The sequence below is a fragment of the Pocillopora damicornis genome, chromosome 9 (genome assembly GCF_964200805.1).
Source record: "Pocillopora damicornis chromosome 9, jaPocDami1.2, whole genome shotgun sequence".
In the NCBI taxonomy this organism is placed as follows: Eukaryota; Metazoa; Cnidaria; class Anthozoa; order Scleractinia; family Pocilloporidae; genus Pocillopora; species Pocillopora damicornis.
Window position 1 is genome coordinate 7,974,487 of NC_142678.1, and position 25,096 is coordinate 7,999,582.

The 25,096-nt window shown below is 34.6% G+C and overlaps 1 protein-coding gene across 2 annotated transcripts; it reads left to right on the forward strand.

Moving 5' to 3' along the window:
* Window positions 1–24,900, forward strand: LOC113669624 (receptor-type tyrosine-protein phosphatase N2). 2 transcript variants are annotated; one of them, XM_089182716.1, is made up of 23 exons: window positions 9–344; window positions 456–503; window positions 2,788–2,823; window positions 6,798–7,724; window positions 8,256–8,307; window positions 9,055–9,144; window positions 10,069–10,157; window positions 11,038–11,111; window positions 13,489–13,625; window positions 14,769–14,832; window positions 15,589–15,710; window positions 16,292–16,346; window positions 16,626–16,679; window positions 16,792–16,885; window positions 17,835–17,908; window positions 18,498–18,575; window positions 19,171–19,233; window positions 19,784–19,846; window positions 20,449–20,520; window positions 21,077–21,171; window positions 21,508–21,626; window positions 21,913–21,986; window positions 22,355–24,900. In XM_089182716.1, the coding sequence occupies exons 1-23, from the start codon at window positions 266–268 to the stop codon at window positions 22,424–22,426; spliced, it is 2,631 nt and encodes an 876-aa protein (XP_089038842.1). In that variant the 5' UTR covers window positions 9–265; the 3' UTR covers window positions 22,427–24,900. The 2 variants fall into 2 exon arrangements, with proteins under 2 accessions (XP_089038843.1, XP_089038842.1); XM_089182717.1 differs by lacking the exon at window positions 9,055–9,144 and having other exon boundaries at window positions 1–344.
* The last annotated feature ends 196 nt before the right edge of the window (window positions 24,901–25,096 follow it).

Here is a 25,096-nt window from a genome sequence, read left to right on the forward strand (position 1 = left end):
GCGTCAGTATGCCAGAATATGTACAGATGGTACGGCAAACGATCGCCGATAGCTCACAGCAAGCAATATTTGCTGCGTTCTAATTGGTTATTAGAACAATGGATGATCGACAACTTCCGAAAACAAATAAACATCCGGGAATTCAACCTAGCTTTGAGCTCTGTTGTTGGTTGTGATATGGCGAAGCGTCTCTTACAGTTGGTTACACGGTAGTACTCGCTACCTTTTTTTCATTTCCCTCTCAATCAAAATCCATGGCAAATCCATGGATTCGAACAACCTGAAGTACACCCTTCTCCTGTTCTGTGTTGTAGTCGGACAGTTCAGGGAATCGCTGGCTGTTGGTAAGCTTGAACTTTTGATCAGGTGCTCTGATCGGTGTGATCGATCACTCATTCGAGAACGCTCTTCAAAGCGTGAGAAATCGACTCATATTAATTCTCTGTGTTTTTTAGGCTGTTTTTCTGGGGCAGACTGTGATGTTGGCGAATACTGCAACCATGGTAAGTTAGGAAGGGATATTTAATACTGTATTTTGGGGGTAATTTTACTTAGATTTTGAATTTGTTGATCTGTCGGTCTTTGATCCATCTGTTTGGTTCTGTTTTGGTCACCGGTTGAGTTTCCTAAAAGTTAAAACCTCTTTTGAATTACTGTTGTGGATGTTTAATGTCTCACCATAAATCTAGATTGTCAAGAAAACGAATTCGGCGCAATTGTACATGTTTTTCTAAGGTACATCCACGAGCACCCGTGAAAGATAAAAAGGTTTGATTTTTACATAAATTTACTCAAGTCGTCTTCACTTCGAATGCGCTTCCCGCCTACTAAACGGAAGATTTTTTCGTTATCTTTTTGTTTTGGAAAACAACATGAAATCTTCGCCTGAAATGTTTTTTATGCCAATTTTAATGTCAAAAAATTATTGACAAGTGGTTTTGTACGCGAATTATTTTAGTTGTCAAGAACACGAAGATACGGTAAAGCGCTCTCGAATAAGGAAATGTGGCATATTTTTACATAATTACTTTAGCTTTGACCGGATTTCGTTCAGAATGTTGAAAAATAACCTGAATATTTTCCCACTTTTTTCTTTATTTGACAATGTTTTATTTTCCCTTTTGTTGAAAGAGTGTACACTTATAAAGAAAATAAGACCGGTTTAACACAGAATCAAATACTACGATAAGATTCGAATAAATGGTTCTTCTCTTCGAAGGAACGATTTGCATGAAGGCTGATTAATCGAATGGATCTCTGTATTTAATTAGTTAAGTTGGCAATATCAGTCCCTTCTTCCTCGTTTTTGATGAAATATCCATGAACCTTTCGAGAACTTATCGATCATTTCTTACTTCTGTCGTCCCTTTATCCCTGACACAATAAAGCTCCTCTTGATTAGTTGCGTATTTTTTTTACGTCAGAGATGTGGTCATCCTTATTTATCTCGACCACTATGCTTAGACTAGCTATATTCCTCTTGTTAGTGAGTCAGGAAGAGATATTGAGGAGGCATCTAGACACATCATGAAGTCGTACTTTATATTAAGGGTATTTCATCCATGCTTCGAATATCACAGAAAGATAATCAATTCGAAATGTTTGTGCCTTCGCATATTTTGAAGGTGCTTTTGTTATCCTGAAATTAGCTGTTCACAATCTGTTTTCACAGTTTCATCATTTGGGCATAAGTCTTTGAAATAGAAAGCGATGCTCTTAATAACACGTCTCTGTTTCTGAATTTCGGCGTAATATAAGTTTTTCACTTCATTAATTTTTTTCACTTCGCTGATGTTTTCACTTTCTATGCGTCATTGATCATCAGTGGCTTACAAATTCACAGTTACTATCACGAGTATAGTTATGTGTCAACTCTCACTCGGAACAGGAAGGAAAGCAAGTAACTGATGTGAGCTGCCTCTCTCAGTTATCGGGAGTGATGATTTTGTCTTTGAAGATTGAAAAACAAACGCGCGTTACACTACAAAAACTTCTGTTAGAACCAGTGTTTTAAGCCGGTTATTATTGAAGTCTAGGGAGTTATAGTCTGCTTTTTGTGGTTTTTCCTTTTCAAGAAAAGGAATCGACCGGGGCCTTTTTCGTGAGTGGTCAAAACAATCTATCATGGGAAGAATTGAAATTTGGGAGGGAGGGCTGCTTATATTTTTTTTCTCAAAAATGAGAGATTTGGTATGTTTTGTAAGGTCCTAAATCCTCCCTTAAGGATTAAAATGAGCATGAACGTTTTTTTTTTGCCCACAAGAATGCAACAGATATTGTAGGAATTAGTTAGGACGCTTCTAGCAAACAACATTTTTTTGCATGACTGGTAGAGTGGAAATTTGTTATGAAGAAAGTTGTGAAACATTTTTATAGCTTACCTACCTTGAAATTGTAAAATCTTATCTTTTCATTGGTTTTCTTTTATGTTTGGAGATAGCATGGAATATTCAGAGTAGTTTAGTTTATTTTGAAGCCATAAACATTTTGCCAATGGGATTGTTTATGTGTTCATTGGTGTGGAAAACTTTATGCCAGTGTAAACCCTATTTTTAATACCTCTCCTTCTGCATATAAATAAGCAAAGCTACTAGCAACATTTTCAAGGCATGTTTGGCAATTTTTCTTGTTCATTAGCAGCAATATTTACTACCTTCTACACTCCAACCTTTGCTGTGTAATTTTTTATATATTCTGTTTGAGCCCTGATACTGTCAGCTATGGTAGCAGTGTATGATATGCCATCTGTCTGGTTTAATTTTCATTTGACTTCTTTTCCCTCCACAGCCTTTCGATGTCAAAGGGAAATAATTTTTGACTCAGGTAATGTTTTATCTTATTTATTGAGTAGAAAAAGGCAGTTGTGATGAGCAGTATGCAAACATTTTAACTATGAAAAAGTCAGCTTGCCCTTTAGAAAACTATTACTTAGGTTCACTGGCCCAGAGCTCTGAGGAGCTAACTCAATATAAAGTTTGTCATGAATTGTAATTAAGTGTCTGGGTATAAGTTTAGTTGTTGGTAAATTTGTAATAAAATGGGTAGTACTAAATATTAAGAAGAATTTGAATGCGCAACTTGCAATTTAAAAAAAAAAAGATGATAGCCCAATGTGAAGTTTATCTAGCCCTGGGCTATACAACAGTTTACAAATTTTGCTGTGGGGTTTGGATGAAGTCTTTTCCCTTTGATTTATGGCTTAAAAAATTGATCAAGCAGGAAATTGAAGGGGAAAAAATCAAGGATTCTTAACTCACAGTACAAATCAAGAAATTGAGGGTAGCAAGATATTTATTATGCAGCTGATTTGAGAAAAATTGTCTCGGGACAAGTGTTAAAGTGCACATGAAAACCTTGAAAGGTAATGTGGGTAGTTTTCAGGTCATGTTTCGGAGACCTCAGGATTTTTTTGGGAAATCTGAGTTGATATTGCTGTAAGAATGAGGCATAGTAGGTTTGTTGAATTAATTAAATTGATATACTCATTAAAATTCATTCATTACCAGATACCCAGATTACCATTTGAGATTGTCACATGCACTTTTGTCCTTTGTTATGACATCCTTTCTAGCAAAAGCTGTTTATCTACTGTGTGTCTGATGGGTGTGGTCAACAATTTCTAGTCATATGGTTGCTAAGGGTGCAAATGATAACATTTTAGTTTTAAATTTATCAGTTGAGAGATGTTTGGATAAGAAGCAATCAAAATGTTTTACATTTTTCTTAAGTGTACTTGGCTGACATTTGTGATGAAGTGTTAATTAAGCTGTTTTCTCATTCATATTTACAATAACATAAAATCCATGACTAAATTCACATGTCAGAAAGAATGTTATTTATACTTGAACAGCTAAAACCATGAAATAGATGTTATTTCATATTGTTGCCAAGGTGGGGACAAAGAGAAAATTTACAGTTCCCATAAGGAAATGAGGCTCAGACTTTTTCCCTAAGTACATGTTTGTCACAAGACAAAATAACTTATTTCTATCTTATCAAACCTGAGTCTCAAATTCAGAGTTTCTGTTAAAATCTGGTTATTTTTACTGGATTTCCAAATAAATGTGATTGGCTATTTGACAGAAATGTTGACCAAAATAATTATTTAAATTTTGGCTTGTTTCAATGTGAAACCCATAGCATTGAATTAAAAACTTTGCATGTCTTTTACCAACTGTAAAATACTACTCCATGTGATCTTTTCAAACTGAAAAAGTAAAAGCCCAAAAATCCAAACTGCCATCACTCAGTAATAAACTTTATCGTTGAATTGGGTTTTTTCTTTGGGGGGGGGGGGGGGAGGAGGTAACAAATTAAGTTAATTATTAATTTTTCTTTTTACTTCCTGTAAAAAAACTTATCAAGAACCCTGTGATTTAAAAAATTTCAATCACACATCTCTGTTGAATAACTAAGACAGAATTTCTCCTCACGATATCAATATAATATCAAGCAAACAAGTTATGCAGATTCAAAAATATATCAATAATGGGATTATTGATTGATCTGATACCAAATTCTCCAAACTGACATCTTAGGATAAAGGGGTAAGTTTCTAAAGAAACTGTGGTGCTGTGTCAGTTGACGAGTATAACAGGGTAATTTAGTACTATCAATTGAGTTGATAATGTAAATTGGCCACCGTAAAGAGTTTCAAAACTTACATTTCAAGTATTAGCCTTTCATCAGAGGGATTAACAAACAACTTAACCCTTTATGGTGGCCAATTTACGTCATCAACGCAGTTGATAATAATAAATTACCCTGCTAACATCTTAGGAATTGTATGATAAATAGTAAGGAGAAATACTAATTAAATACGATTTTAGGAGTGAAAAGGGTTCAGAGGGAAGAGCATCCCTAAAACCATAACTAGAGAATGGATATAAACCTGCAGTTGAACAGTGCAGTTTGTGTACAGTTGCAGTAACCAGCTAATTTTCAGGAATTATGTGAATGCTTCTTCATCTAAAAAATGTGACCTTAGTCCATCTTGGTCAATGAATTGACTAAGTTTTTAGCTCTTTACCCTTTAGGGCCATGGTATCAATTCTCCACACATTCTACCATATGTGACCCTCCATGGGAAAACGGACACTGAAAAGCGAAACCATTTACTATCTGTTTAAATCTGTTTAAATGGTTTGTTCATCTGTTTAAAAAAATTTGCATCCGTTTAACGCTTTTGGTAAAACATTTAAGTGGTTTGCTCATCTGTTTAAAAAAATTTGCATCCGTTTAACGCTTTTAGTAAAACGTTTAAGTGGTTTGCTCATCCTTTTAAAAAATTTTGCATCCGTTTAATTTAATCAGTTGTAAAAAAAATTATTTTGGTTTAACGTTCCAAGGAAAACTTTTGACTATTTGTTTATCATTCTGTTACGGGCAGTTTGAAGTATCAATCTTATGTTCACTTGATACTTGCCAGTCCTTGAAATGCAGAATGACTGTATCTTATTTTAGTTTTATCTTTTCTGTGATCATAGAAAGCGAGTAATCGTCGCATCCTTAGACAAACGAGTTAAGTTAAAGTATCCATTTGTTCAAACATAGAGCATTGACAGCCAATGAAGCCATTCATTTGACCACAATCCTGCCATCGATCTTGTTTAAACAGTGTGCCTGATCTTGTTTACAGATTTGGTAAAATCAAGATAACCCTGTCTTGGTTCCCTTGTCATGGTTTTGCTAAATCTGCCACCCTCTATCTGTTTATATCATCTTGATTCATCTTCAATGGCCCCACTTGGTGCATGACACCAATTCAACCTTTAATTAGCAATGGACTACATTGTATTGTTTGACCCTGAAGCGTCTTGGCTTCCGACAAGGTCGCAGCATTGCGTCTGCAGATTTATTTCCTGAAACTTCAAAACAAAAAATCATGAAGTTTATTTTCAATAACAATTAGAATAAACAAAGGAGGATGTTGTGAGTTTCTCACAATAGCCATTCATGGTATTTGGCAGTGAAACCATTCTTGGTAAATTGCGCTTATTTCATGAATGTCACATGAAAACGGCAATAGTTTACTCAGAAATAAAATGCGCAATTGTATCCTAGCTATTATTTTTCAAATTATTATACTCAATGTTTTCTCTTCAAGATAATTATCCATTGTTGCTCGGAAAGTTTTTCCACAAAAGATCTTAATAGCTCAACCATAACTGTTTATATTAATTTTTAGCTCTCCGTTTGTCGATTTTGGTCAACCATACGTTTTTCAGTTTAAGCCACCCATTTTTGGACTTTGGTGAATTGTTTAACATTTCGAGCTATCCGTTTTTATTTTTTGTCAACTGTTTGAAGGCCTAAGCTATCTGTTTTTGGACTTTGGTCTACCATTTAAATTTTTTGCCATCTGTTTAAGTGGTTATGGAAACCGTTTAAACGCTTGAGTTAGCCGTTTAGTATCTGTTTAAAACCTTTTTTCTACCATTTAACAGAAAAGCATTAGTGTCCGTTTTCTCATGGAGGGTCACGTGATTCTTGTAATTGTGGCTCTAAGAATCACAAATGCCCTGTAATTGTTATTTTCTGCTTACGATTGTAACATTGTATTGATATTGCATGGACAAATTGTGGATCAATGTCAGCAGCTGAGCAACTGCATACCTACCCCTCCCCTAACCCAAAATTAACCCTAAATTGTTATCAGTTGACTGTTTTTGGTTTAGGGGAGGGGAAGGTGTGCAGTTGCTTAGTTACTGACATTGATTTCAAATTACTTATCCTTCTCTCTTGTTCTTACTTAATCAGGAAAATATTTCATACAAAAATTTTGTACTATTTTTCAGATTACCCATCCTACCACAGACAACAGTCACGAGAAAGAGTCCATAATTTTAATGATTATCCACAAAGCTTCGATGACAGAAGAGAGGTTGCAGCAGGTCAGGAGGATGACTCAGAATGGATGGATGAATATGAGTACAAACTTGAAAAAGGGGAGAGAAATTTGAGACTTAATGTACCTTTAGCAAACAATGATGATCACCACAATAGAAGAATTTTTCATGAAGACCATGGGCCTTTACCACCAGAGGTCCCTGTGAATTGGGACAAGATCAACAGCAAAAATGGGGGAAACTTTAGATCAGATAAGAGACATCAAAAGACTGCTGATTATGACAGTTATGATAATTTCAAAGCAAGGAGACTTATACGACATAGACAAGATTCCAGTAGTGACACTGTAGGAAGTAGACATGATATTAAAGATTCCTCCCAAGGAAATGCCAAACCTAATGTAGGAAGGTCATCCAAGAAAAGCTCTGTTTTCAACTCAGAGGGAAACAGTGGAGTGAGGTCTGAGGAGAAATCAGAGGATGCAAATTCTTATATTGGTGAAAAGAAGGTATCACATGTACCCCTCGCAACTGGGATGGATTCAATAGTGGCAGACAATTCCCATCTCCAAGGGAACCAGTTACAGACAGAAAAAGCGGCTTTTACAGAAGAGGCAGCAGCAGCAGCAGACACCAAGGTTGGTGCAGGAAAGGTCATGGTGAAGGGAAAAGTCCAACAAGTCAAAGCTGACATTGATCAGGGGCCAAATCCAGAGAAGACTTACAAGCGAGTGGAAGATTTCTTTCAGTCTCAGAGAGAAAGCTCTATTGTTGAAGTTCCAAATTCTGTCAAAAAAGAAGAGGCTTCAAAGTTGTTCAAGGACAACTTTATACCTGTAAAAGAAGATGGTAGTGACCAGATAAACAAGGAGCAAGGTAATATATCCTTATTCCTTTTACATACATGAACAACATCCCATGCAGGCCTGAATTTTTTTCAGGCCTTATTTTCACTACTGCTCAAGTAGTGTTCATTACTGCGAAGATTGCATTCATGTTCGTGTCTTTATCTACAGTTCAAAAATGTTATTTTCATATATTCACTGTCATGAACAGCATTGATTAAAAATTTATCATAAAGAAAAAATGATTTGGAGAGCAAAATTAAGTCCAGTCACATGATAATATCATTTGATGATAGTTGTCTCATGTTACATACTCTTATCATTGTTATAAAAAATTTTAATTTAAATTATACTTTATGTTGGGACAATTTACCACAGTGGAAAATGGCATAAGTGAACTTAGAATTGCAAATTAGTCTTTTAAAAAATAATCTTTAATTTAGTCCTGTAGAAACATGGAATCGCTACTGATACAAAGAAGCTATTAAAACTATATATTCATATTGAGGTTATTAGTACTGCATGCGAGTTAGGCAGTTTGAATTTGTTCATTATCTTTCAGATGATTCCCCTTTGCACAAGGATGGAGAAATAAAGCTGTCTCTGAACAGAAAGTAAGTTTAAAACTTCAGCACATTTTATTCATTTTATATATGAAATGTCAGAATATTGTACAAAGGTAATAGTTTTGGTTTATGATTTATTGCCACACTCCCCCCCCCCTCTCTTTTTTTAAATTGAGATTATTAACTGTGACAAAACCCAGTTCAGTTTATTGATTATTAGCTGTGGATATGGTATGGGACAAATTTCTCCTTCTTTTATGACATTTAAAGTTTGTCGTCTTTGCCTTGGTGTACTGGGACAACCAGAATCAAAATGGAAATTGTTTGAAAAAATTTTCACAAGTGGAAAAAATAGAACCAGTACATAAATAAAAAATTATACTGACATAATCTTTACCTCTCCAAAATGCTTCAAGTCTTGTGGGAAATTAGCTGGACGGGAATTCCATTTTTATTTGTAACTTCACAATTATGCAGGAAAACTAGAAATGTGCTTATCTTTGAGAAGAACTTACAGTGGGTTTCCTGATCTTTCTTTTACCTAATATGAATTAAAGAGCCCCAAAAAATTTTTTGCAGCATGAATAATTGATGTACTATAGGAAAAAGTGGCATTAAACATTTAGTAATAAAAAAGATAATAAGTAATAATACTAACTGATTAAAAAACAGAAATTACTAACAAACTACAGTAACACACTGGTAATTTATAATGGAAGTTTCGTGCAAATGAAAATTATGAATATCTCTGGTGACTTAAAGTCATTAATTTTTTTTAATGTACTGTGTACACAGCATAACCACATCCCAAGCCAAATTACTTGCTGCAGCACTTCAGAATGCGCTTTGGAACAATGCACCATCCCCCATGTTTACTGTGATGAAGTAAGCTAACAGACATATAATCACCCATTCCAATAGATCAGATTGCAGGTTACATACTGTTAACAGTGGCAAAACTGTGCTATATTTACATAATACAGTATGTGGCATACCCAGTGTTAAGTTAAGGTAATTTCTTGCCAAGAGTGTATCTGACTAACAAACTTTTAAATTTTAAAATTTTGGTTACTGAAATTGGTTTTGCAACTCATTGAAGAGAGCAATTTTTATTTCTAAAATTTTTAATGTGTATGTACTTTGTTGACCCAAAAAGGTTTTCATTAAAAGATAAACACTAAAAAAGTGAAATCTGCTTATTTTAATCTGAGTAATTAAAGTTCTCTCTAACCATTTAATCCAAACAAATTTGTCTTGTTTTTTCTCAGGCAAGTTGAATTATTTTAATTTATTTTGTTGGCTCTGATGCCAACTCTTCAATCTTCCTTTAATTTGTGTTATGTTTTTTTAACTTGCTATTAGTGAAGATTTTTGAGGATGGAAACATCTCCAAGTGACTCCTTATCAATTCTCACCAATATTTTATTAACCCTTTAACTCCCATGAGTGACCAAGACAGAATTTCTCCTCACAATATCATACAATATCAAGCAGACAAGTGATGAGAATACAGAAAAATATCAATTAGGGAATTATTAGTTGATCCAATACCAAATTCTTAAAACTAACATCTCAAGAACTATATGGCAGACAGTAAGGAGAAGTACTATTGAGATCTTGGGAGTTAAAGGGTTAACCTCACTGTTGAAATATTCAGGTTAAGTCAAATTTGTAACATTGACTTGAGCAGAAATTAGCTTAATTAGATATAGCAGCATAATATCTGAGAAACAGCTGGTTATTATTTTTTTTGTAAAGTAGAGGAAACATTTCTCCACATTAAACCTGCATCTTGTTTTTCATTCACAGAGTTGAAGATTCCAATGTCCATGTAAAGATGGCACAGACAAAGTACACACTTGAAAAACCCGAGGATGTGGCAGAAAGGATTAAAAAAGGTAAAAATGTACAGGGCTATAAATGTCAGGTCTTGTAATCCAGTATTTATAAGGTTGTGCAAATTAATAACATTATTTTCAGATTTGGAAATTTATAGAAATGGGGAGTGGGTCCTGGGAAAGTCACTCATTTATTCCTCAGAATAAAAAGTGAGAAATACCTTGATGAAGTTATCGTATTGTGAAACCCTCTTCTGGATTTTTGGTTGTGTAGAACATCAAAAGTTAATGTGAAGTCAAAGAATTTTAAAGGTTTGGAAGAATACAAAGTTGGTGGTTTTTTTTTTTTTTACTGAACTGGAGCTTACGGGACTCCTAGGTTATGATTAGTAAATCTTACCATCAGTCGCTCAGACAAAGGGCTAATGCTTGAAAAAGTCAGCTTTTAGACTCTTTACAGTGGCCAAGTTAAATTTTCAACTCAGTCGATAAAACCAAATTACCTTGTTATACTTTCCACCAACACATCACCACAGTTTCTTTAGAAACTTACCCCTTTTATTCTTAAACCTTGCCATCAGTTATGCTGATTTGATTTGAGGTGTTAGTCTAATGCTTTTCACTTTAGAGCTCAAGCTTTTAAACCTTTAGCTCCAATGAGTGATCAAGAAAGAATTTCTCTTTGCAACAGCAATACAATATCAAGCAGGCAGGTGATGAGAATTGAGAAAAGTATCAATTTTAGGATTATTTGTTGGTCCAATGCCAAATTCTCCAAAGGAACATGATAAGGATTTTATAGTAGACAATAAGGAGAATTACTAAAGAGATCTTGAGGGTTAACAAATTTTAGGAGAAAAATGACAAGGATTACCTGACCTACAAAAAATTAAACTAGTTTTCATGTGTTAACACTTTTTTGTTGTTTTATTTTGTTTAGAGCCCAGTGTTAAGAGTGATGTTGCCCAGAACAGTGGGTTAGAGATTGTTTCAGCTGATTTTGAAGATGCCTCGGTAAGTAGGTTTTTTTTTTCCTTGAATTCTCCAATCAGAAAGTTGTTGATATTACTCATGTTTCTTGCTGTTAAATTTGATAGTATTTTCATTACTTTACATAATTTTTTTAAACCTGGTAAGCCTTAAATTATTTATTAACATGTAACCTCTCCACACAATTTTCATACATTATTCAGAAATCAGGTAAAGAGAATGTAAGGGCCTATCAGCAATGTTAAATTCACTTACTGCATTAGAAGGACATAACATACAGGAGCTACTCGTAGAAGGAAGAATCATTAATCCTATTTTGATTTATAAGAATTGGTTTTATAGTAAAACTGTAAAATTTTAATAACAAAGACAACAAAGATAAACAATTTCTGAGAATTGCTATTTGGATATATATTTGATCTTCTTCAATTTTTCTTCAAGGCCCTTGTTTTAGTTCCTCTCCAGTATAGAAATGCAATTGTGTTTTTTTGTTTATTTTCAAGCAATTTGCCATTACTTAAGTTTCCTGACAGACTAGGAATTAGCCTGCTATTACATAACCTCTCCTAATTCATCAAAACAGATTCAGCAAATTTTTAGTTGTTTGGAGTTACTTGATATATGTGTACCAGCCAAGTTTTGTGGTGTATATTTCATTTTTTTTTAATAATTGCTAGGATGGGTTGTGTGTGAACAGTGAGTGAAGCAAGTAAATGCTGTACTGATCAACTATTTCTGGCTAAAATAAGATTAGCATGTAAATTAAAGATTCAGCAAAGGAGTCTTTGAATCTTTCATTATTACAACACAAGGTAATTACACTTTGAAAAAAGTGTCATGTTATACATAAAATATTTTTTGACCTATTTTAGAAGTCTCTTTATTTTTTGAGATAACAATTTTGAAGTGAAATAAGTCTTCAGTAAGCCAGCAAATATTTTGAAAGTTTTATCACAGTTACTATCACAGCTTCAGAATTCTGGTGTGGAAGATTTAAAGATTAAATCCTTTTTTTGCTCAATCCAAACCTTTAATTTATGTCAAGATAGTTCAGCATGAATTAGATAAAAATTAAATATGCAGTAGACATTGTCTTATATGGAAAAAGAAACATTAAATTATTCAAGTATGTTATTCATTCATTTCTCATGAATTAGTTATAAATTCAGCAGAAGGCTTCTTTGTTACTGAAAATTATAAATAATACATGGTAAAAGAAGTTTCATTGAGTGAAAGCTTCTATGAGCTGCAGATAAATTGATACACCTGTGGTATGAAACAGAAGTAAGTATTTTGTGTGAAATTTGCCCTTAGTTTTGATTCAAGTTCTCTTTTGAAAAAAGTGGAGTGTAATATTTTGATAGCTTCAGTATTGTGTCAGTGATGTTTCACAAAATTTCAGAATCTTTGTTCAGCCATGCTTGATGAAACTGATAATTTTCTCAAGTTGTACACAATGGTTGTTGTCAAGCTTCATCTCAAGCATCTTTCCATCTTTGAAATGATAGTTTTCACTCATTGATCTTGTATGTTTGATTAAGAATGATACTTCTCTGGTTCAATTTCGCTCACTAAATTGTTTGGCATGTCTAAAGGACAATTTTGACTGACTTGTAAATCAGACTATTGGGTTTATTTAAATTTATATTTAGAGGTGTTATGCTAATTTTGTTTCAAGTGAGATTTCTTCCTAAAAGAGGTTGTTTGATAGGATTTTTCTTTCCTGAAATTAATGTTAATAGTTTTCTTCTTAAAAGTAAAAGGTTTATCAATTTTGAAAGTATCTTTTTTTTTTACAAGTAAACCAGGCAAATAGTTGTGGGAGCAACTCACTACAGATGAAACTGTAAACTTGTTCCAGACTGTGTTTAGCATTAAATTTTTTTAATGGAGGAGAAACATGCTTCTTAGTCTCCATTCTAAATTTAAGGAAGAACTTGTGAGATTTATCATTTGCGACTAAAACCTTGAATTTTAGTAACTTTTTTACTTTGTGAATTCATTTTATTTCAAAAAGGATAGTTAAAAATTTAGAATCTGTTACTTCTAGCATTTACAATCAAAACAAGATAACAATACAAAGCCACATTCCAGCAAATTAATTTCTTAACTTGAAGAATACAGTACCTACAGTATGCTGTTTATACGACAAATCTGAAGTATTGATAATTGGGTGAATTAAATGAAATTGCAATGTGTGCTCTTCTAGAGAAACAACACTGACATTGCTTAAAGCACAAAATTAGAACTCTCAAAAACTTTAACTGTAGCCTTTATTGTTCATATATGATCTTTATAATTTCCATGGGAAAAAACACATCTTTTTGTCATATAAACTTTGGTTCAACTGCCAGAGGCTTGAACAATTCACTAACAAATGTAACTTTCTCCCTCATCAAAGAACAAGGATGTGAAGGGACAACCTCAGAGGTCTGTGGAAACTCAGCAACCAAAGTATTTCCTTATAACGATCATTGTTGTGGGCTGTGTGACTGGAGTGATTCTGACGGCAGTTGCAATTTATCTCATAATGAGAAGGTAATTGTCTCTCTTTAACCCTTTTCACCCTGATGCCAGTATGTATTTTCTCCACACTGTTTTTTCATATTTCCTATTGAACTGATGAGGAGAATTTGTTTAACAATCAAGAGGTTCTTTAGATGGCAATCATTTCCTTTATTCTTGTGACCTTAATGTGTGATTTAGTTGTGATACTGTCACTCTAAGGGATTAAATGGTTAACCCTTTAACTCCCAGATCAAATTTGTACTTCTCCTTACTATCAACCATACAATTCTCATGATGTTAGTTCAGAGAATTTAGTATTGGATCAGCCAATCATCCCCAAATTGATAGTTATCTTTATTCTCATCACTTATCTGGTTAACATTGTATTGATATTGTAAGGAGAAATTCTTTCTTTGTCACTCATAGGAGTTAAAGGGTTAATATATACTCTTACATAAAATACTGTATTTAATTCAATTATCCAACTTGAAAGTAGCTTATTCAAAGCTGTGTTCTCAGAATTTTCATCAGTGACCTTTAGGCATTGGCCTTTGATATTTGTGGTGAGTGCTCCTTAGCTAGAACATAACTTCCCCTTATAACATCAATACAATATCAAGCTGGGAAGACTATGGAATAAAGGAAGGTATCAATAAGGGAATTATTAGTTGATCCAATACCAAATTCTCTGAACTAACATAATAAGATTTTTATAGTAGACAAGGAAAAGGAGAAGCACCAATGAGATAAGGAGAAATGATATGAGATCCTGGGAATGAAAGGGTTAACCCTTTAACTCCCAGAAGTGATTAACATAAAACTTCTCCCTTCAGAATCCATACATTCTTCAGTAAACGGGTAATGAGAATATTCAAACTTATCAAGTAGAAGCTGCTATCTTGATCTAGCACCAAGTTCTCATAACTAATTTACAAGGAAATGTGTAGCAGCTATAGAGGAGAATTTACAATCCGATCCTGGGAGTTAAAGGGTTAAAGCTTTCATAAAAGCAAGGTTACTTGTATGTGAGTTGCTAGCTTTACATACTCTGGGATATTTATTGATACTCACTGATAGCTTTATTAATGTTGATCTCTATTCAGTGATTGGCCGTTGTCAGGTCTAAATTTAATATATTGTGTTCCATTTCTCTTTTTTTTTTTTTTTTCCAAGGCATAATGAAGCTAACTTCAAACCAGTCACTCTTCCTGGCCAAGAAGCAGCTGCTGATTACCAGGTAAGGCTATTTACTGATAATCACACCAAGTTATATCTCATTGAGAAAGTTTGACTAAAAGTGGTTTTAATGCTTGGTTAAACTAACAGGTTGCAATCTGTAACTGACAATCAGTGTGTTGCTTGCTGCTGTGAACTTTACTATTATTATTATTATTGTTATTATTATAGTCATCTTAAAAATTACAAAATCTTCAATTGTGATTGGTGTAAAAAGTTCTCATTTTCCACCGATCCGATGCCAAGTTGTTATCAAACAGTTTGTTATTAGACAGTTTGTTATTGGAAAGTTCATTAAGCCAATCACATTTAAAGTTGTAGTTTAAATCAACCAGTCACATTCAAATCAACAATCAATTACATTTTGATTGTGGTCAATTTCAGGGCAACATTAAACAATTTACACCTCCTTTGTCAACCTTGTAAATTTTCCCATCCTTTCATAACTTGGCTCTTCTTCTTTTTGAGGACATTTTAATTTTTTAGGATTAATTGGACTTTCCGTTGTCCAAGTCAGTCTGTAACCATACTCATGGAAAAAGGAATCAGACTCCCACTGCATGGTTGTCCAATTTTGTTATCACTTGTATTACAGACCAAATTGGACTCCACTCAGTCCTGTTACCATTACTTATTAAAAGATGTTTCCCAGGAAGACATAGAACATTATCTCATTACCTTGATACCAACAACAGTTTACAAAGGAGCAGCATGATCCACTTTTAAATGTTTAGTATTAAGTCATCCTTTTTGTCAGGAACTGTGTCGTCAACTGCGAGCAACACAAGGGTGGGACAGTACACCAGCAAAGACCACACATTTACAGCATGGAGAAAAGGAGAAAGGACTGGGAAGTGGAAGAGCACCTAAATACTCCTGGTAAGACAAAAATGAGACACAAGTTTATGTGTTGATTACTGTAAGTTTTAAATGTTACTGAAGATAGGATGGAGCTGACTAATGTTCAGGAAGAGAGGCTTAAGATTTTTATATATACCTGGATCAATGTGTTCCCGTCTTAAAAAAGTAGTGCTCAATTAAAATGGATGTATTGAGAAAGTCTTTACTATTGTGAAAATAGTAGAAACAGGTAGCAGTGTTTTCAAAGTTTTTGATTTTGCATGCTTAGGGTTTGTGCTATCATGAGTGCTGCTAGGATATCTTCTATTCCTCTTGGGGAGACCACAAAAGAGCTGTTATTCAAATCGAAACCCAATATTTAGGGTGAAAAAGGGGAACCCTCATTAAAAAAGTATCAGCTCTTTAAAAAGAAAAAATAGTAACATACATTGTGTATGCAAAGAGTATTTTATCAGTTCTGATGTACATGTAAGTCTGCGTTCCTTGACTTGAGGCATCCCTGAAATAGAGGTGCCTCAAAGAAGGACCAAGTTTTTTCTGCATTACGGACTTCTTGTCAACTTAGAGCATACTGTGTAACAGAGTTTAATTTATTCTAGGAGTGAAGAGCCTGTTGTACCCAACATGGACATTTCTACTGGACATGTTGTTTTGGTATGTATTTTGTTTTTTCATTTCTTGTATAGGCAAATTCTCTGGTAGAGAAGAAATCTGTTAACCAGTTTTGCAAGGCCAAAACTGAAAGAGGTGTGGAAAAACTCCTAATCCCATGGTTTTCCTGCTAATTGCAAGCTTTGTTCTATGATGAAGAAGCCAGAGTACACTTCCATACATGTGATTGCTTTTTTTCTGTATTTTTCAGCAAAATAATTATTCTGAAATTGTTTTTGTTACATGAAGTCTCAAGTAGCTAATGAATTTCTTACATTTTAGTCCTACATGGAGGATCATCTTAAAAACAAAGATAGGCTGAATAAAGAATGGGAGGTAATGGAATTGATGTGTTTTCATTGTTTCCCTGTTTTTGAGGTACTACAGTACAATTTTTAATTGACCATGAAAATAAAATTCAGGACTCTAATTTATCACTCTGTTGCAGGCGTTGAAAACATATGAAGCTGAGCCTAACAGCAGGGAAGTTGGAAAGCTGGAGAAGAATGCAAGAAAGAACCGTTACAGTGATGTTTTGCCCTGTAAGTATTACTTAAGCTTGTGTGTCATTGGCTTATTTCTATCAATGCAAGTAATGCCTTATTGTATGGCCAGAACAGTGAGAAGGCAAGATGGAATAAATCCTTTGTAATGAAAGGGTTCTTGAGAACATTCGTGATTTCTTGCTTTTCTTTTTTTTTTTCCTATTGATTAATTTTTTAACAAGGGATTTGCATAACATGACAACTGTACATCTTGAAGACAGCCAAAATAAAGCCACATCTAGTTTTATCATTTTATTTTTATTTCTGTGGATTATACTTTGACCCCAAAGAGTGACCAGTATCTAATTTCTCCTGATAATATCACCCCTGAATTACACATAAAGGTCACAAGAGTAAAGGAAATGATTACCAACTAAAGATGCTCTTCATTGTTAAACAAATTCTCCTTGCCAGCAGCTAAGGAAATGTGTAGGGAATAGTATCGAGAAAATTCATACTGATGTTAGGGTGGAAAGGGTTAACCCTTTGACTCCAAGGTCAAATTTGTAATTCTCCTTAATGTCAACCATAGGATTCTTATAATGTTAGTTCAGAGAATTTAGTATTGGATCAACTAATTATCCCCAAATTGATATTTTTCTTTATTCTCATTACTTATCTGGTTGATATTATATTGATATTGTAAGGAGAAATTCTGTCTTGGTCACTCGTAGGAGTTAAAGGGTTAAATCATTGTGGGCCTTTCCTCTTTGGTCAACATGGCTACACAGTAATATTTTTTGTCACCATTCAATGGGTGATGTCCATGTCCATCTGTCTGAAACTAAACCATGATGGAAAATCTAAAGAGATATATATTTATTTATTTATTAAAGGTAACAGAAGGGCACAGAACCTGAAAAATAACTAAAAATGAGTATTAACACTATGCATTAATCTGTTGAGAGTGTTATGAAATTTGAATCCACCTCCCTCTCTCTTGTAGATGACCATAACAGAGTTCTACTAAAAGAGACAGCAAGTGCCACAGGGTCAGATTACATCAATGCAAGTTATATTGTAAGTTTATTCAGTTGTTACATGTTTTGTTCTCATGTTTTTCTGTGAGTTACAATAAAGGAAGGCATGGTTTTGCACCCCGTAAGGCACATCATTTTCCTGCTATTTCACTATTTCTAAATATATGATTTAGAGTATGCTGCTCTGCTGACAGTGCTGGTCAGGTCATTCAGTTGTGTTCTTGGGCAAGACACTCTACTTCCACAGCACCTCATTCCTTGGAATTGAACCAACAAATTATGAAAAAAATTAACCCAGGGGAATAAACGGTTACCATTGAAATGTCAAGGAAACCTTTCAAAATTTGTGGAAAAGTGAGTCAGCCATGTAAAACCGTCTTGTAAGCTCCACATTACCTCTCTATACAACTTCAATACTAGCACAGTGCCCTCTAGAAGTCTAAGAATGCAAGTGCTGGTAGATCTTCAGGGGATCTGATAAAATTATGTGTATAGAGGATAAGTGTGGTTTTGAGCTACTGTGGCAACTTGTTTTCCTGACAATCAAGGGATGAGATACAAGGGGGAAAAGGGCATTTGCACCTTTGTTTAAATGTAGGTATTCACAATAAATTTGATTGATTCCACAGACGGACCATGATCCCAAAAATCCTACCTATATTGCAACCCAGGGACCTGTGGCTCACACTGTATCAGACTTCTGGCAGGTAAATATGTTGGATTTACTGTATTATTATCATTGAGTTTTTGTTGAAATGTTCAGGAGAGTGGTGGGGATTTTATTGTTGTTTAATAAAACACTCTGATTCGCTCCTGTGATTGAAGGGCTACTTTATGTTGAAGATTTCACCACTAACTGATTTTTGCGTACATGACCGTACATGGAATTTATTTGCACTTGTAGTAGTATAGTCAACTGAAAAATTAAATTAATATGACAAAGAAGGTTATTACACATGTCGATTTCGGTTGAAGCGACGGGAAAGATATTATACTTACAATTTGTGTTCCATATGCGGCTAGTAAGCTTCAAAGTGCGATCTGTGGTGACACTTTTGAAATGTAAGTTGCGTAACGAACTTCAAGGTTTTTAAATAATTAGTCACCTGATCTATTTTTGCCGCGTTGTGCTAAGATAATTAAATATTCACAAAAAAATGACAAACGGCTTGAGAAATGCAAATCACACTCCATTTTTGGAGTCTTGTTGATAGCCTATTTCTAGTTTACAATATTATAGGCAGTTTTTGTACAAGCCTATATATTTAGAGAAAACATTACATCATGTTGTGTGCCTTGCAGATGGTGTGGGAACAAGGTGTTGTTGTCATTGTTAACCTGACAAAACTTTCAGATCTTGGACTGGTGAGTGTCATTGAAATTAACCAGAAGAATAAATTACATTATTTTAATATTGAAGAAGTGTGAGCTTTATATGCAATAACATAGTGTGAACATCGTAATCTTTTTGCCAACAAGAAAATGTCAAGTTTTTCAAAGATTGTTTATGGCACATAAGTTTGGTTCTTACTCAAGGCAAGCAGCCAGCTAGCTGATCCAATACCAAATTCCTAGAACTGACATCACAAGAATTTTATGGGAGATAGTAAGGAGAGTTACTGACAAGATCTTGAGTGTAAGGGTCAACACATATCTTCAGGGGTTTCAGTAACTTTTTCCATACATGGCTGCTGATGGTGTGATAGGCAGTTGTGCTGTAAGTTTAAACCCAAACTTGAGAGCCAACTGGCAGGCTAAACAGACTGCAGTGAGAGGTTTCACAGCAATGGTTGACTGCCAGTGACTGGCTTTTATTGGAACCCCTACATCTTTCTAGGATGCATAAAAACTTTCAAGTGGAATGAGTCATTTAAAAAGGTACTGAGCAACCAAATGTTTATTATTTTCATTGCAGCCTCAATGTCACAGATATTGGCCTGAAGAGCAGCAACCAATTGTAACCTATCGCATTTATGAGGTGAGCAATCATCAAAGGCTACTTGATAACATCAGTTTGAGCTTTGACTTTTGTTAGAGATACAGTAGTCCTTACAATGGACTCTAAAAAGAGAGGTCTAAGTTCACCCAAGCCTTCCCCACTCCCCTTGACCCTTGATCAATCAGTAGGCATAGTATGTTCCTCTCTGCCAAGGAGCATTAGGGAGACCTGATGAAAAAAAAAAGGGGGGGTGGGTGGTACATCTCTGATATGCCAATCTCCTGTTGAAGCACAGAACTAATACTAAACTTTTTATACCAGTAACCTTTTGCATCCTAACACCAGAATGTATATTTTGCATACTATTCTTAATAAATTTGCCTCAGCATTGACAAGGATAATTTGTTTGATGATTAAGACCCTTATCAGTTGGTGATTATTTTCTTTATATTTGATTCAGTGGTGATACTGTTATGAGGGATAAGATGGTAGTCATCTTTTGGAGTCAACAGCTAACTGCTGATTTTCTAGAGGGTTTGGTTATTATGTTGACTGGCCATAATTGGAAATGAAAACTGTTTGAGCCAGTAAGAAAAAGATTGGGATTACCAATAGAGATGTTGTTTTTCTTTTGATGATAGGTTCACCTTGTCTCTGAACATATATGGTGTGAAGATTACTTAGTACGAAGTTTCTACTTGAAAAACCTAAAGGTTGGTCTTGAATGCTCAAAATTTTCCTCAGATCCACAGTCATTCAATATGCTGCATTAGAGCAGAATTTTGTTGATCTTGTCGTGTTGTAATGTAATTGCAAAGCATGGTTCAACATAGTGCACAAAAAACTTGGATCGGTATCAGTATCAGTATCGGGTTAACTGCCCACCTACCCCTCCCCTAACCCGACAACAGTCTATTGATATCAAGTTAGGGTCAAAGGGGTAGGTGGGCAGTTGCCCACATACTGATATTGATCCAAAAACTTAGTTGATAAAACCAAATCATATTGTAATGCCTCCCGCTGACACAGCACCACAGTTTTTCAACAAACATATCCCCTTTATTCATTTGTTGCTTAGAAAATTACTTACTTAACTAACTTAACTTAATTTAACACAAAAGTTGCTCAGAGTCTTATGTGTCGCTCTAAAGTACAAATTTACATTAATTTGTTGTACTTAAAACTTTGTTTCTCTTTTAATTGTGTACTTATGTTTGGTAAAGGAGAAGTTTTTCAGTAATGATTTTATTTCTTTTCTGTTATCAACAGACTAGTGAAACAAGAACAGTCACCCAATTTCATTTCCTTACTTGGCCTGATCTTAATGTTCCTTCAACACCAAAGCCTCTTCTGGAATTCAGAAGGTAAACTATTTTAAAACAATGCTAGTTAACTTTGAAACACAATTCTAAAGAACAGTTGAATTGTTGAAAGGGTAAAGCAAGGTTTCAGTCTTCCAGAAAGATTCCTCTTGAGTTAAATATCAGGAGAAAACTGTTGAAGCACTTGATAGTAATTTTTGTTCAAAGAGTGATGTTGATGTTGACTTTGCTTTTGCAGCTTCTGCAAAACTATCATACAGTGTGAACTGCAAAGTAGGCATACGTAGAGAATGTTTCCTCTCAAACAAGGACACATCATTCTGTATCTGAGCTGTGATGATGAAACTTGACTTAAAATCAAACAAATCTCTTTTGCAGGAAAGTGAACAAATGCTTCAGAGGCCGAGCCTCTCCTGTCATTGTACACTGCAGTGGAGGAGTTGGAAGGACTGGAACCTACATACTGATCGATATGGTGCTGAACAAGATGATGAGAGGTGAGTGATACTAGCTTTTGGCACTTTCATCTAATTGGTTAAGGAAGGATTAAGTGGTATTTGTTTGATGGTTGCCTGGTGAGTCAAGCCAATTAAATTGAAAATGACATTTTGACTAATTATTTGCACATAGTCACAGACAAAGTGAAAACTTTCAATAACAAGTTCTATATTGTTTTTTAATTTCCACAAGTTATTGGTCTTTTCTTAAAACCAGTGATGTATGTTTAGTGAGCTTACAAGTGTGTATTAAGCTGAAATAGATGCCTCTGTTTGCTAATCTCAGGAGCCAAAGAAATTGACATTGCAGCCACTGTAGAGCATCTCCGTGACCAACGCCCTTCCATGGTTAAAACTAAGGTATGTTTTATAGACTACAGCTTCATTTTACAAGCCTCTTAATGTCCCCTTTTTCCAAGAGGGTGTCCAATCCTCGCATCGTAGTGGATTGTGTGAGACTTACAAGTATGTTGTACAACTTTTAATCACTTTCAAGGATATCTCTCATACAATGAGTGGCAAATGTATTTGGCACACTTTCCCTTAGTAAGTGGTTAACAACCCTTCATTCAACATTATTAACAGAAATCTTGTAATTCTTCTCACTGACAAGCAAGCTCTACTTGAAAGTACCCAATGAGTACAATCCATTGTCTTTATCTCAGCAAGATCTGCTTGTGGTGTCATCTCAACAATTAAAGTTACCTTATTTTATTTGTTGTTTGCAGGCTCAGTTTGAATTTGCCTTGACAGCTGTTGCAGAAGAGGTGAATGCAATCTTGCAAGCTCTTGCCAAGTGATGATCAGTGACTGGAAAAAGAAGTATTATATCAATTTAATTTAGTAATTTGGGAATTTCACTCTGTTGAGTTAGGTCTAAAAAGGCCAGGCAACTACTTTTTGTGAATTCGGTGATGAGCTGTTTGTTTTGACCAAAAAATTTCTTCAGATCTTTGTTTATATGATTTTTATGACTGAAAAAAGGTGAAAGGTATCATTTTAGTGATAACAAATTTTGTTGACCCAGAAAGTACGAATTTTTTCATGTTTTGAGGTAGAGCCCTATTAACTCCTAAAAAGAGTTACTTCTGAGATCTTGGGAGTTAAAGGGTCAAGAAAAAAAGAAAAATTAAGTTATTCTTTCCTTGTTGAATATGTTGAATATGTTGAATATGTTTTCAGTCATCTTTCTGTATGAAAATGGATCTGTTTTGCTCAGGAAAGATGTAGAAGTGGGAGAGTTTTGTTTTACGTTCTCTCTTAAGTCTTTTCATTTTAATAGGAAAGAATGACTTACGTATGGAGGGATTTATTCCAATGTAATTTAGTTCTGGTTGTAGATATTCCTTAGTTTGCAAGATATTTATCTGAAAAGGAAGAGAGTGTATGCCCCCGAGGGTTTTATCGGTGTTTCTCCAAAGTGGATTAGAAAAGAATCCAATGGGGAGAAAACTTTTTCTTTTTGCAGAAGTACTTCTTAATACGTTCTGCTCACAAATGTACCTCTGTCAACTTTGAAGGAATGAATTTATCTTTGTGTGATAACACAAAAAATATATATTGATTTGTGAATTAATTGTTTTGCATGATGATGTGACATAGAATTCTTTCTTTGTGGGTAATTAGAAACCAGATTTGTGTTGAAGAATTCTTAATAACGATTCATTTTAACTCAAGAATACGAGGCAATCTACTTTTGGTTGTCATTTCCATCCTATTTCTGGAGTGGATAAAGATTGATTGGACCATCAAAGAGCTTAATGAAGGTTTTACACATTTTGAAGAAATTTAGTTGTTGATCAAGAAAATACTCGATAGTTAGTATGAATAGATTTGAATTTCTAATTTACTGGAAATTTTTAGGTGATTCTTTCGCCTCAGAGATATAATTTTATGTCACAATATCACAAAGTAAGGGGAGCTGTATTCATTTGATATGTTTCAGGTGCTTAACCACAGCAGTAAAGTAATCTTTTTACTGACGTTGATCGTTATTTTCCAATGTATTCTGTATTATAATTTTTATTCTTTAAATAACCCATAGAAAATGTTGGAATGGAGATCTGACAGGAGTCTTAGGGACATTGAAGTAAAACCCAAAAAAAACTAGAGAATAGCTATTAGTTTTAAGGAGAGGGGTTGAGAAATTCTTCATGTTTCTTAGACACCTGAGGGAGGGGGGCTCATTTGTTTGACACTGGAAAACAATTTTTCTGTGGGTTTTTTTTTTTCTAAGGAAAGTCAAAACATGCCTCTGGTGTTCTTGTAGAACTCTTCCAAAACTTTTGTTTTGTCAGAAATGATGAGACTTCGATCTTGCTAAAGTGGTACATATATGGACCAAAATCTTTATTCTTATCTTCGTGAACTCTCGTACTCAGATAAGTGTTGGTGAAATTTTACAGGATCACGGAAGATGTTTTGCCTTTCCAAAATACAATCGCAATATCAGAAAGAGATATATAACCACCAAAGAATGATATATGCCAAATATGAAAAACGTTCTGAAATTCATACCGCTTAACCTCGTTTCCCGTAACACTAGATGTATAAAAGTTACAAAATGACGATATTATTTTTATTTATATTTTTTGAGAATGACTCAGGGAATTATTAGTTTGGTATTCTGCGTAATGTAATGTAATGTTCCCGCTATGGGACAATATTAAGTGGCGTAACAGTTAAACTTATATAGGGATATCATTTATGCACTGTTCAGCTTGCAAATGTTTCTTCACGTCACGTCAGGTAATAAGTTAGTGATGGGCATTTCGATTTAGTGTCGTTAAATCAAAATAATCAGGACAGCCAATCAGAATGTATGAATTATCGCTAGGAGCCAATGGAAACTCGTAGCTGGTTCAAGCGCGGGAAACGCGGGTGACCAAGTGGCTGTCGGTTTTAGTTTTGACTTTGATTGGTTGGGAGCATGGCACGATTTTTCTCCTCCAATCAAAGAACGCGGAGAAGCAAAATACAACGCAATCTAAATGCAGTCGCAGGCTATTCTTCACATTCACTACATTTCCTGACTTGGATGTAAAACTATGTTAAATCAGCATTCTGATACCTGTTGTCTAAAAGACGTTTGGTTATTGAAAATTACTTTAAATCCTTATTGAAATTGATGGTTATGTCTGTCGGTCCGTTTTACGCACACGAGTGCGTGAGTTGCACCGACTGCGGTGAAGATGCAGAGGAATTTGAATCTTAAGTTGTGTCTACATCAATCTCTCTGGGAACGATTAAATAAAATTGAACTTTACTGAACTAATTTTTCCGTCCATTCTCGTTTAATTGTAGTGTAGGCTGTTAGAGACACCTTTTGAGACTATCTCTTCCAGCAACTCTGTTGTATATGTTAGGCTATCTCCTCTAGCGACTTTATATTCTTAGAAAATGGGAAAGCTTGAATGTTTGGGAGCCACCCGTCGTGCACTTTTTTTTTTGCGGAATTTTCCCTTCAGCGG

Coding starts and splice junctions, on each gene's coding strand:
- LOC113669624 (XM_089182716.1), top strand. CDS start 266: ATGGATTCGAACAACCTGAAGTACACCCTTCTCCTGTTCTGTGTTGTA. Junction 17,909..18,497: donor ACATCAATGCAAGTTATATT/GTAAGTTTATTC, acceptor TTGATTCCACAG/ACGGACCATGATCCCAAAAA. Junction 18,576..19,170: donor CTGTATCAGACTTCTGGCAG/GTAAATATGTTG, acceptor TGTGCCTTGCAG/ATGGTGTGGGAACAAGGTGT.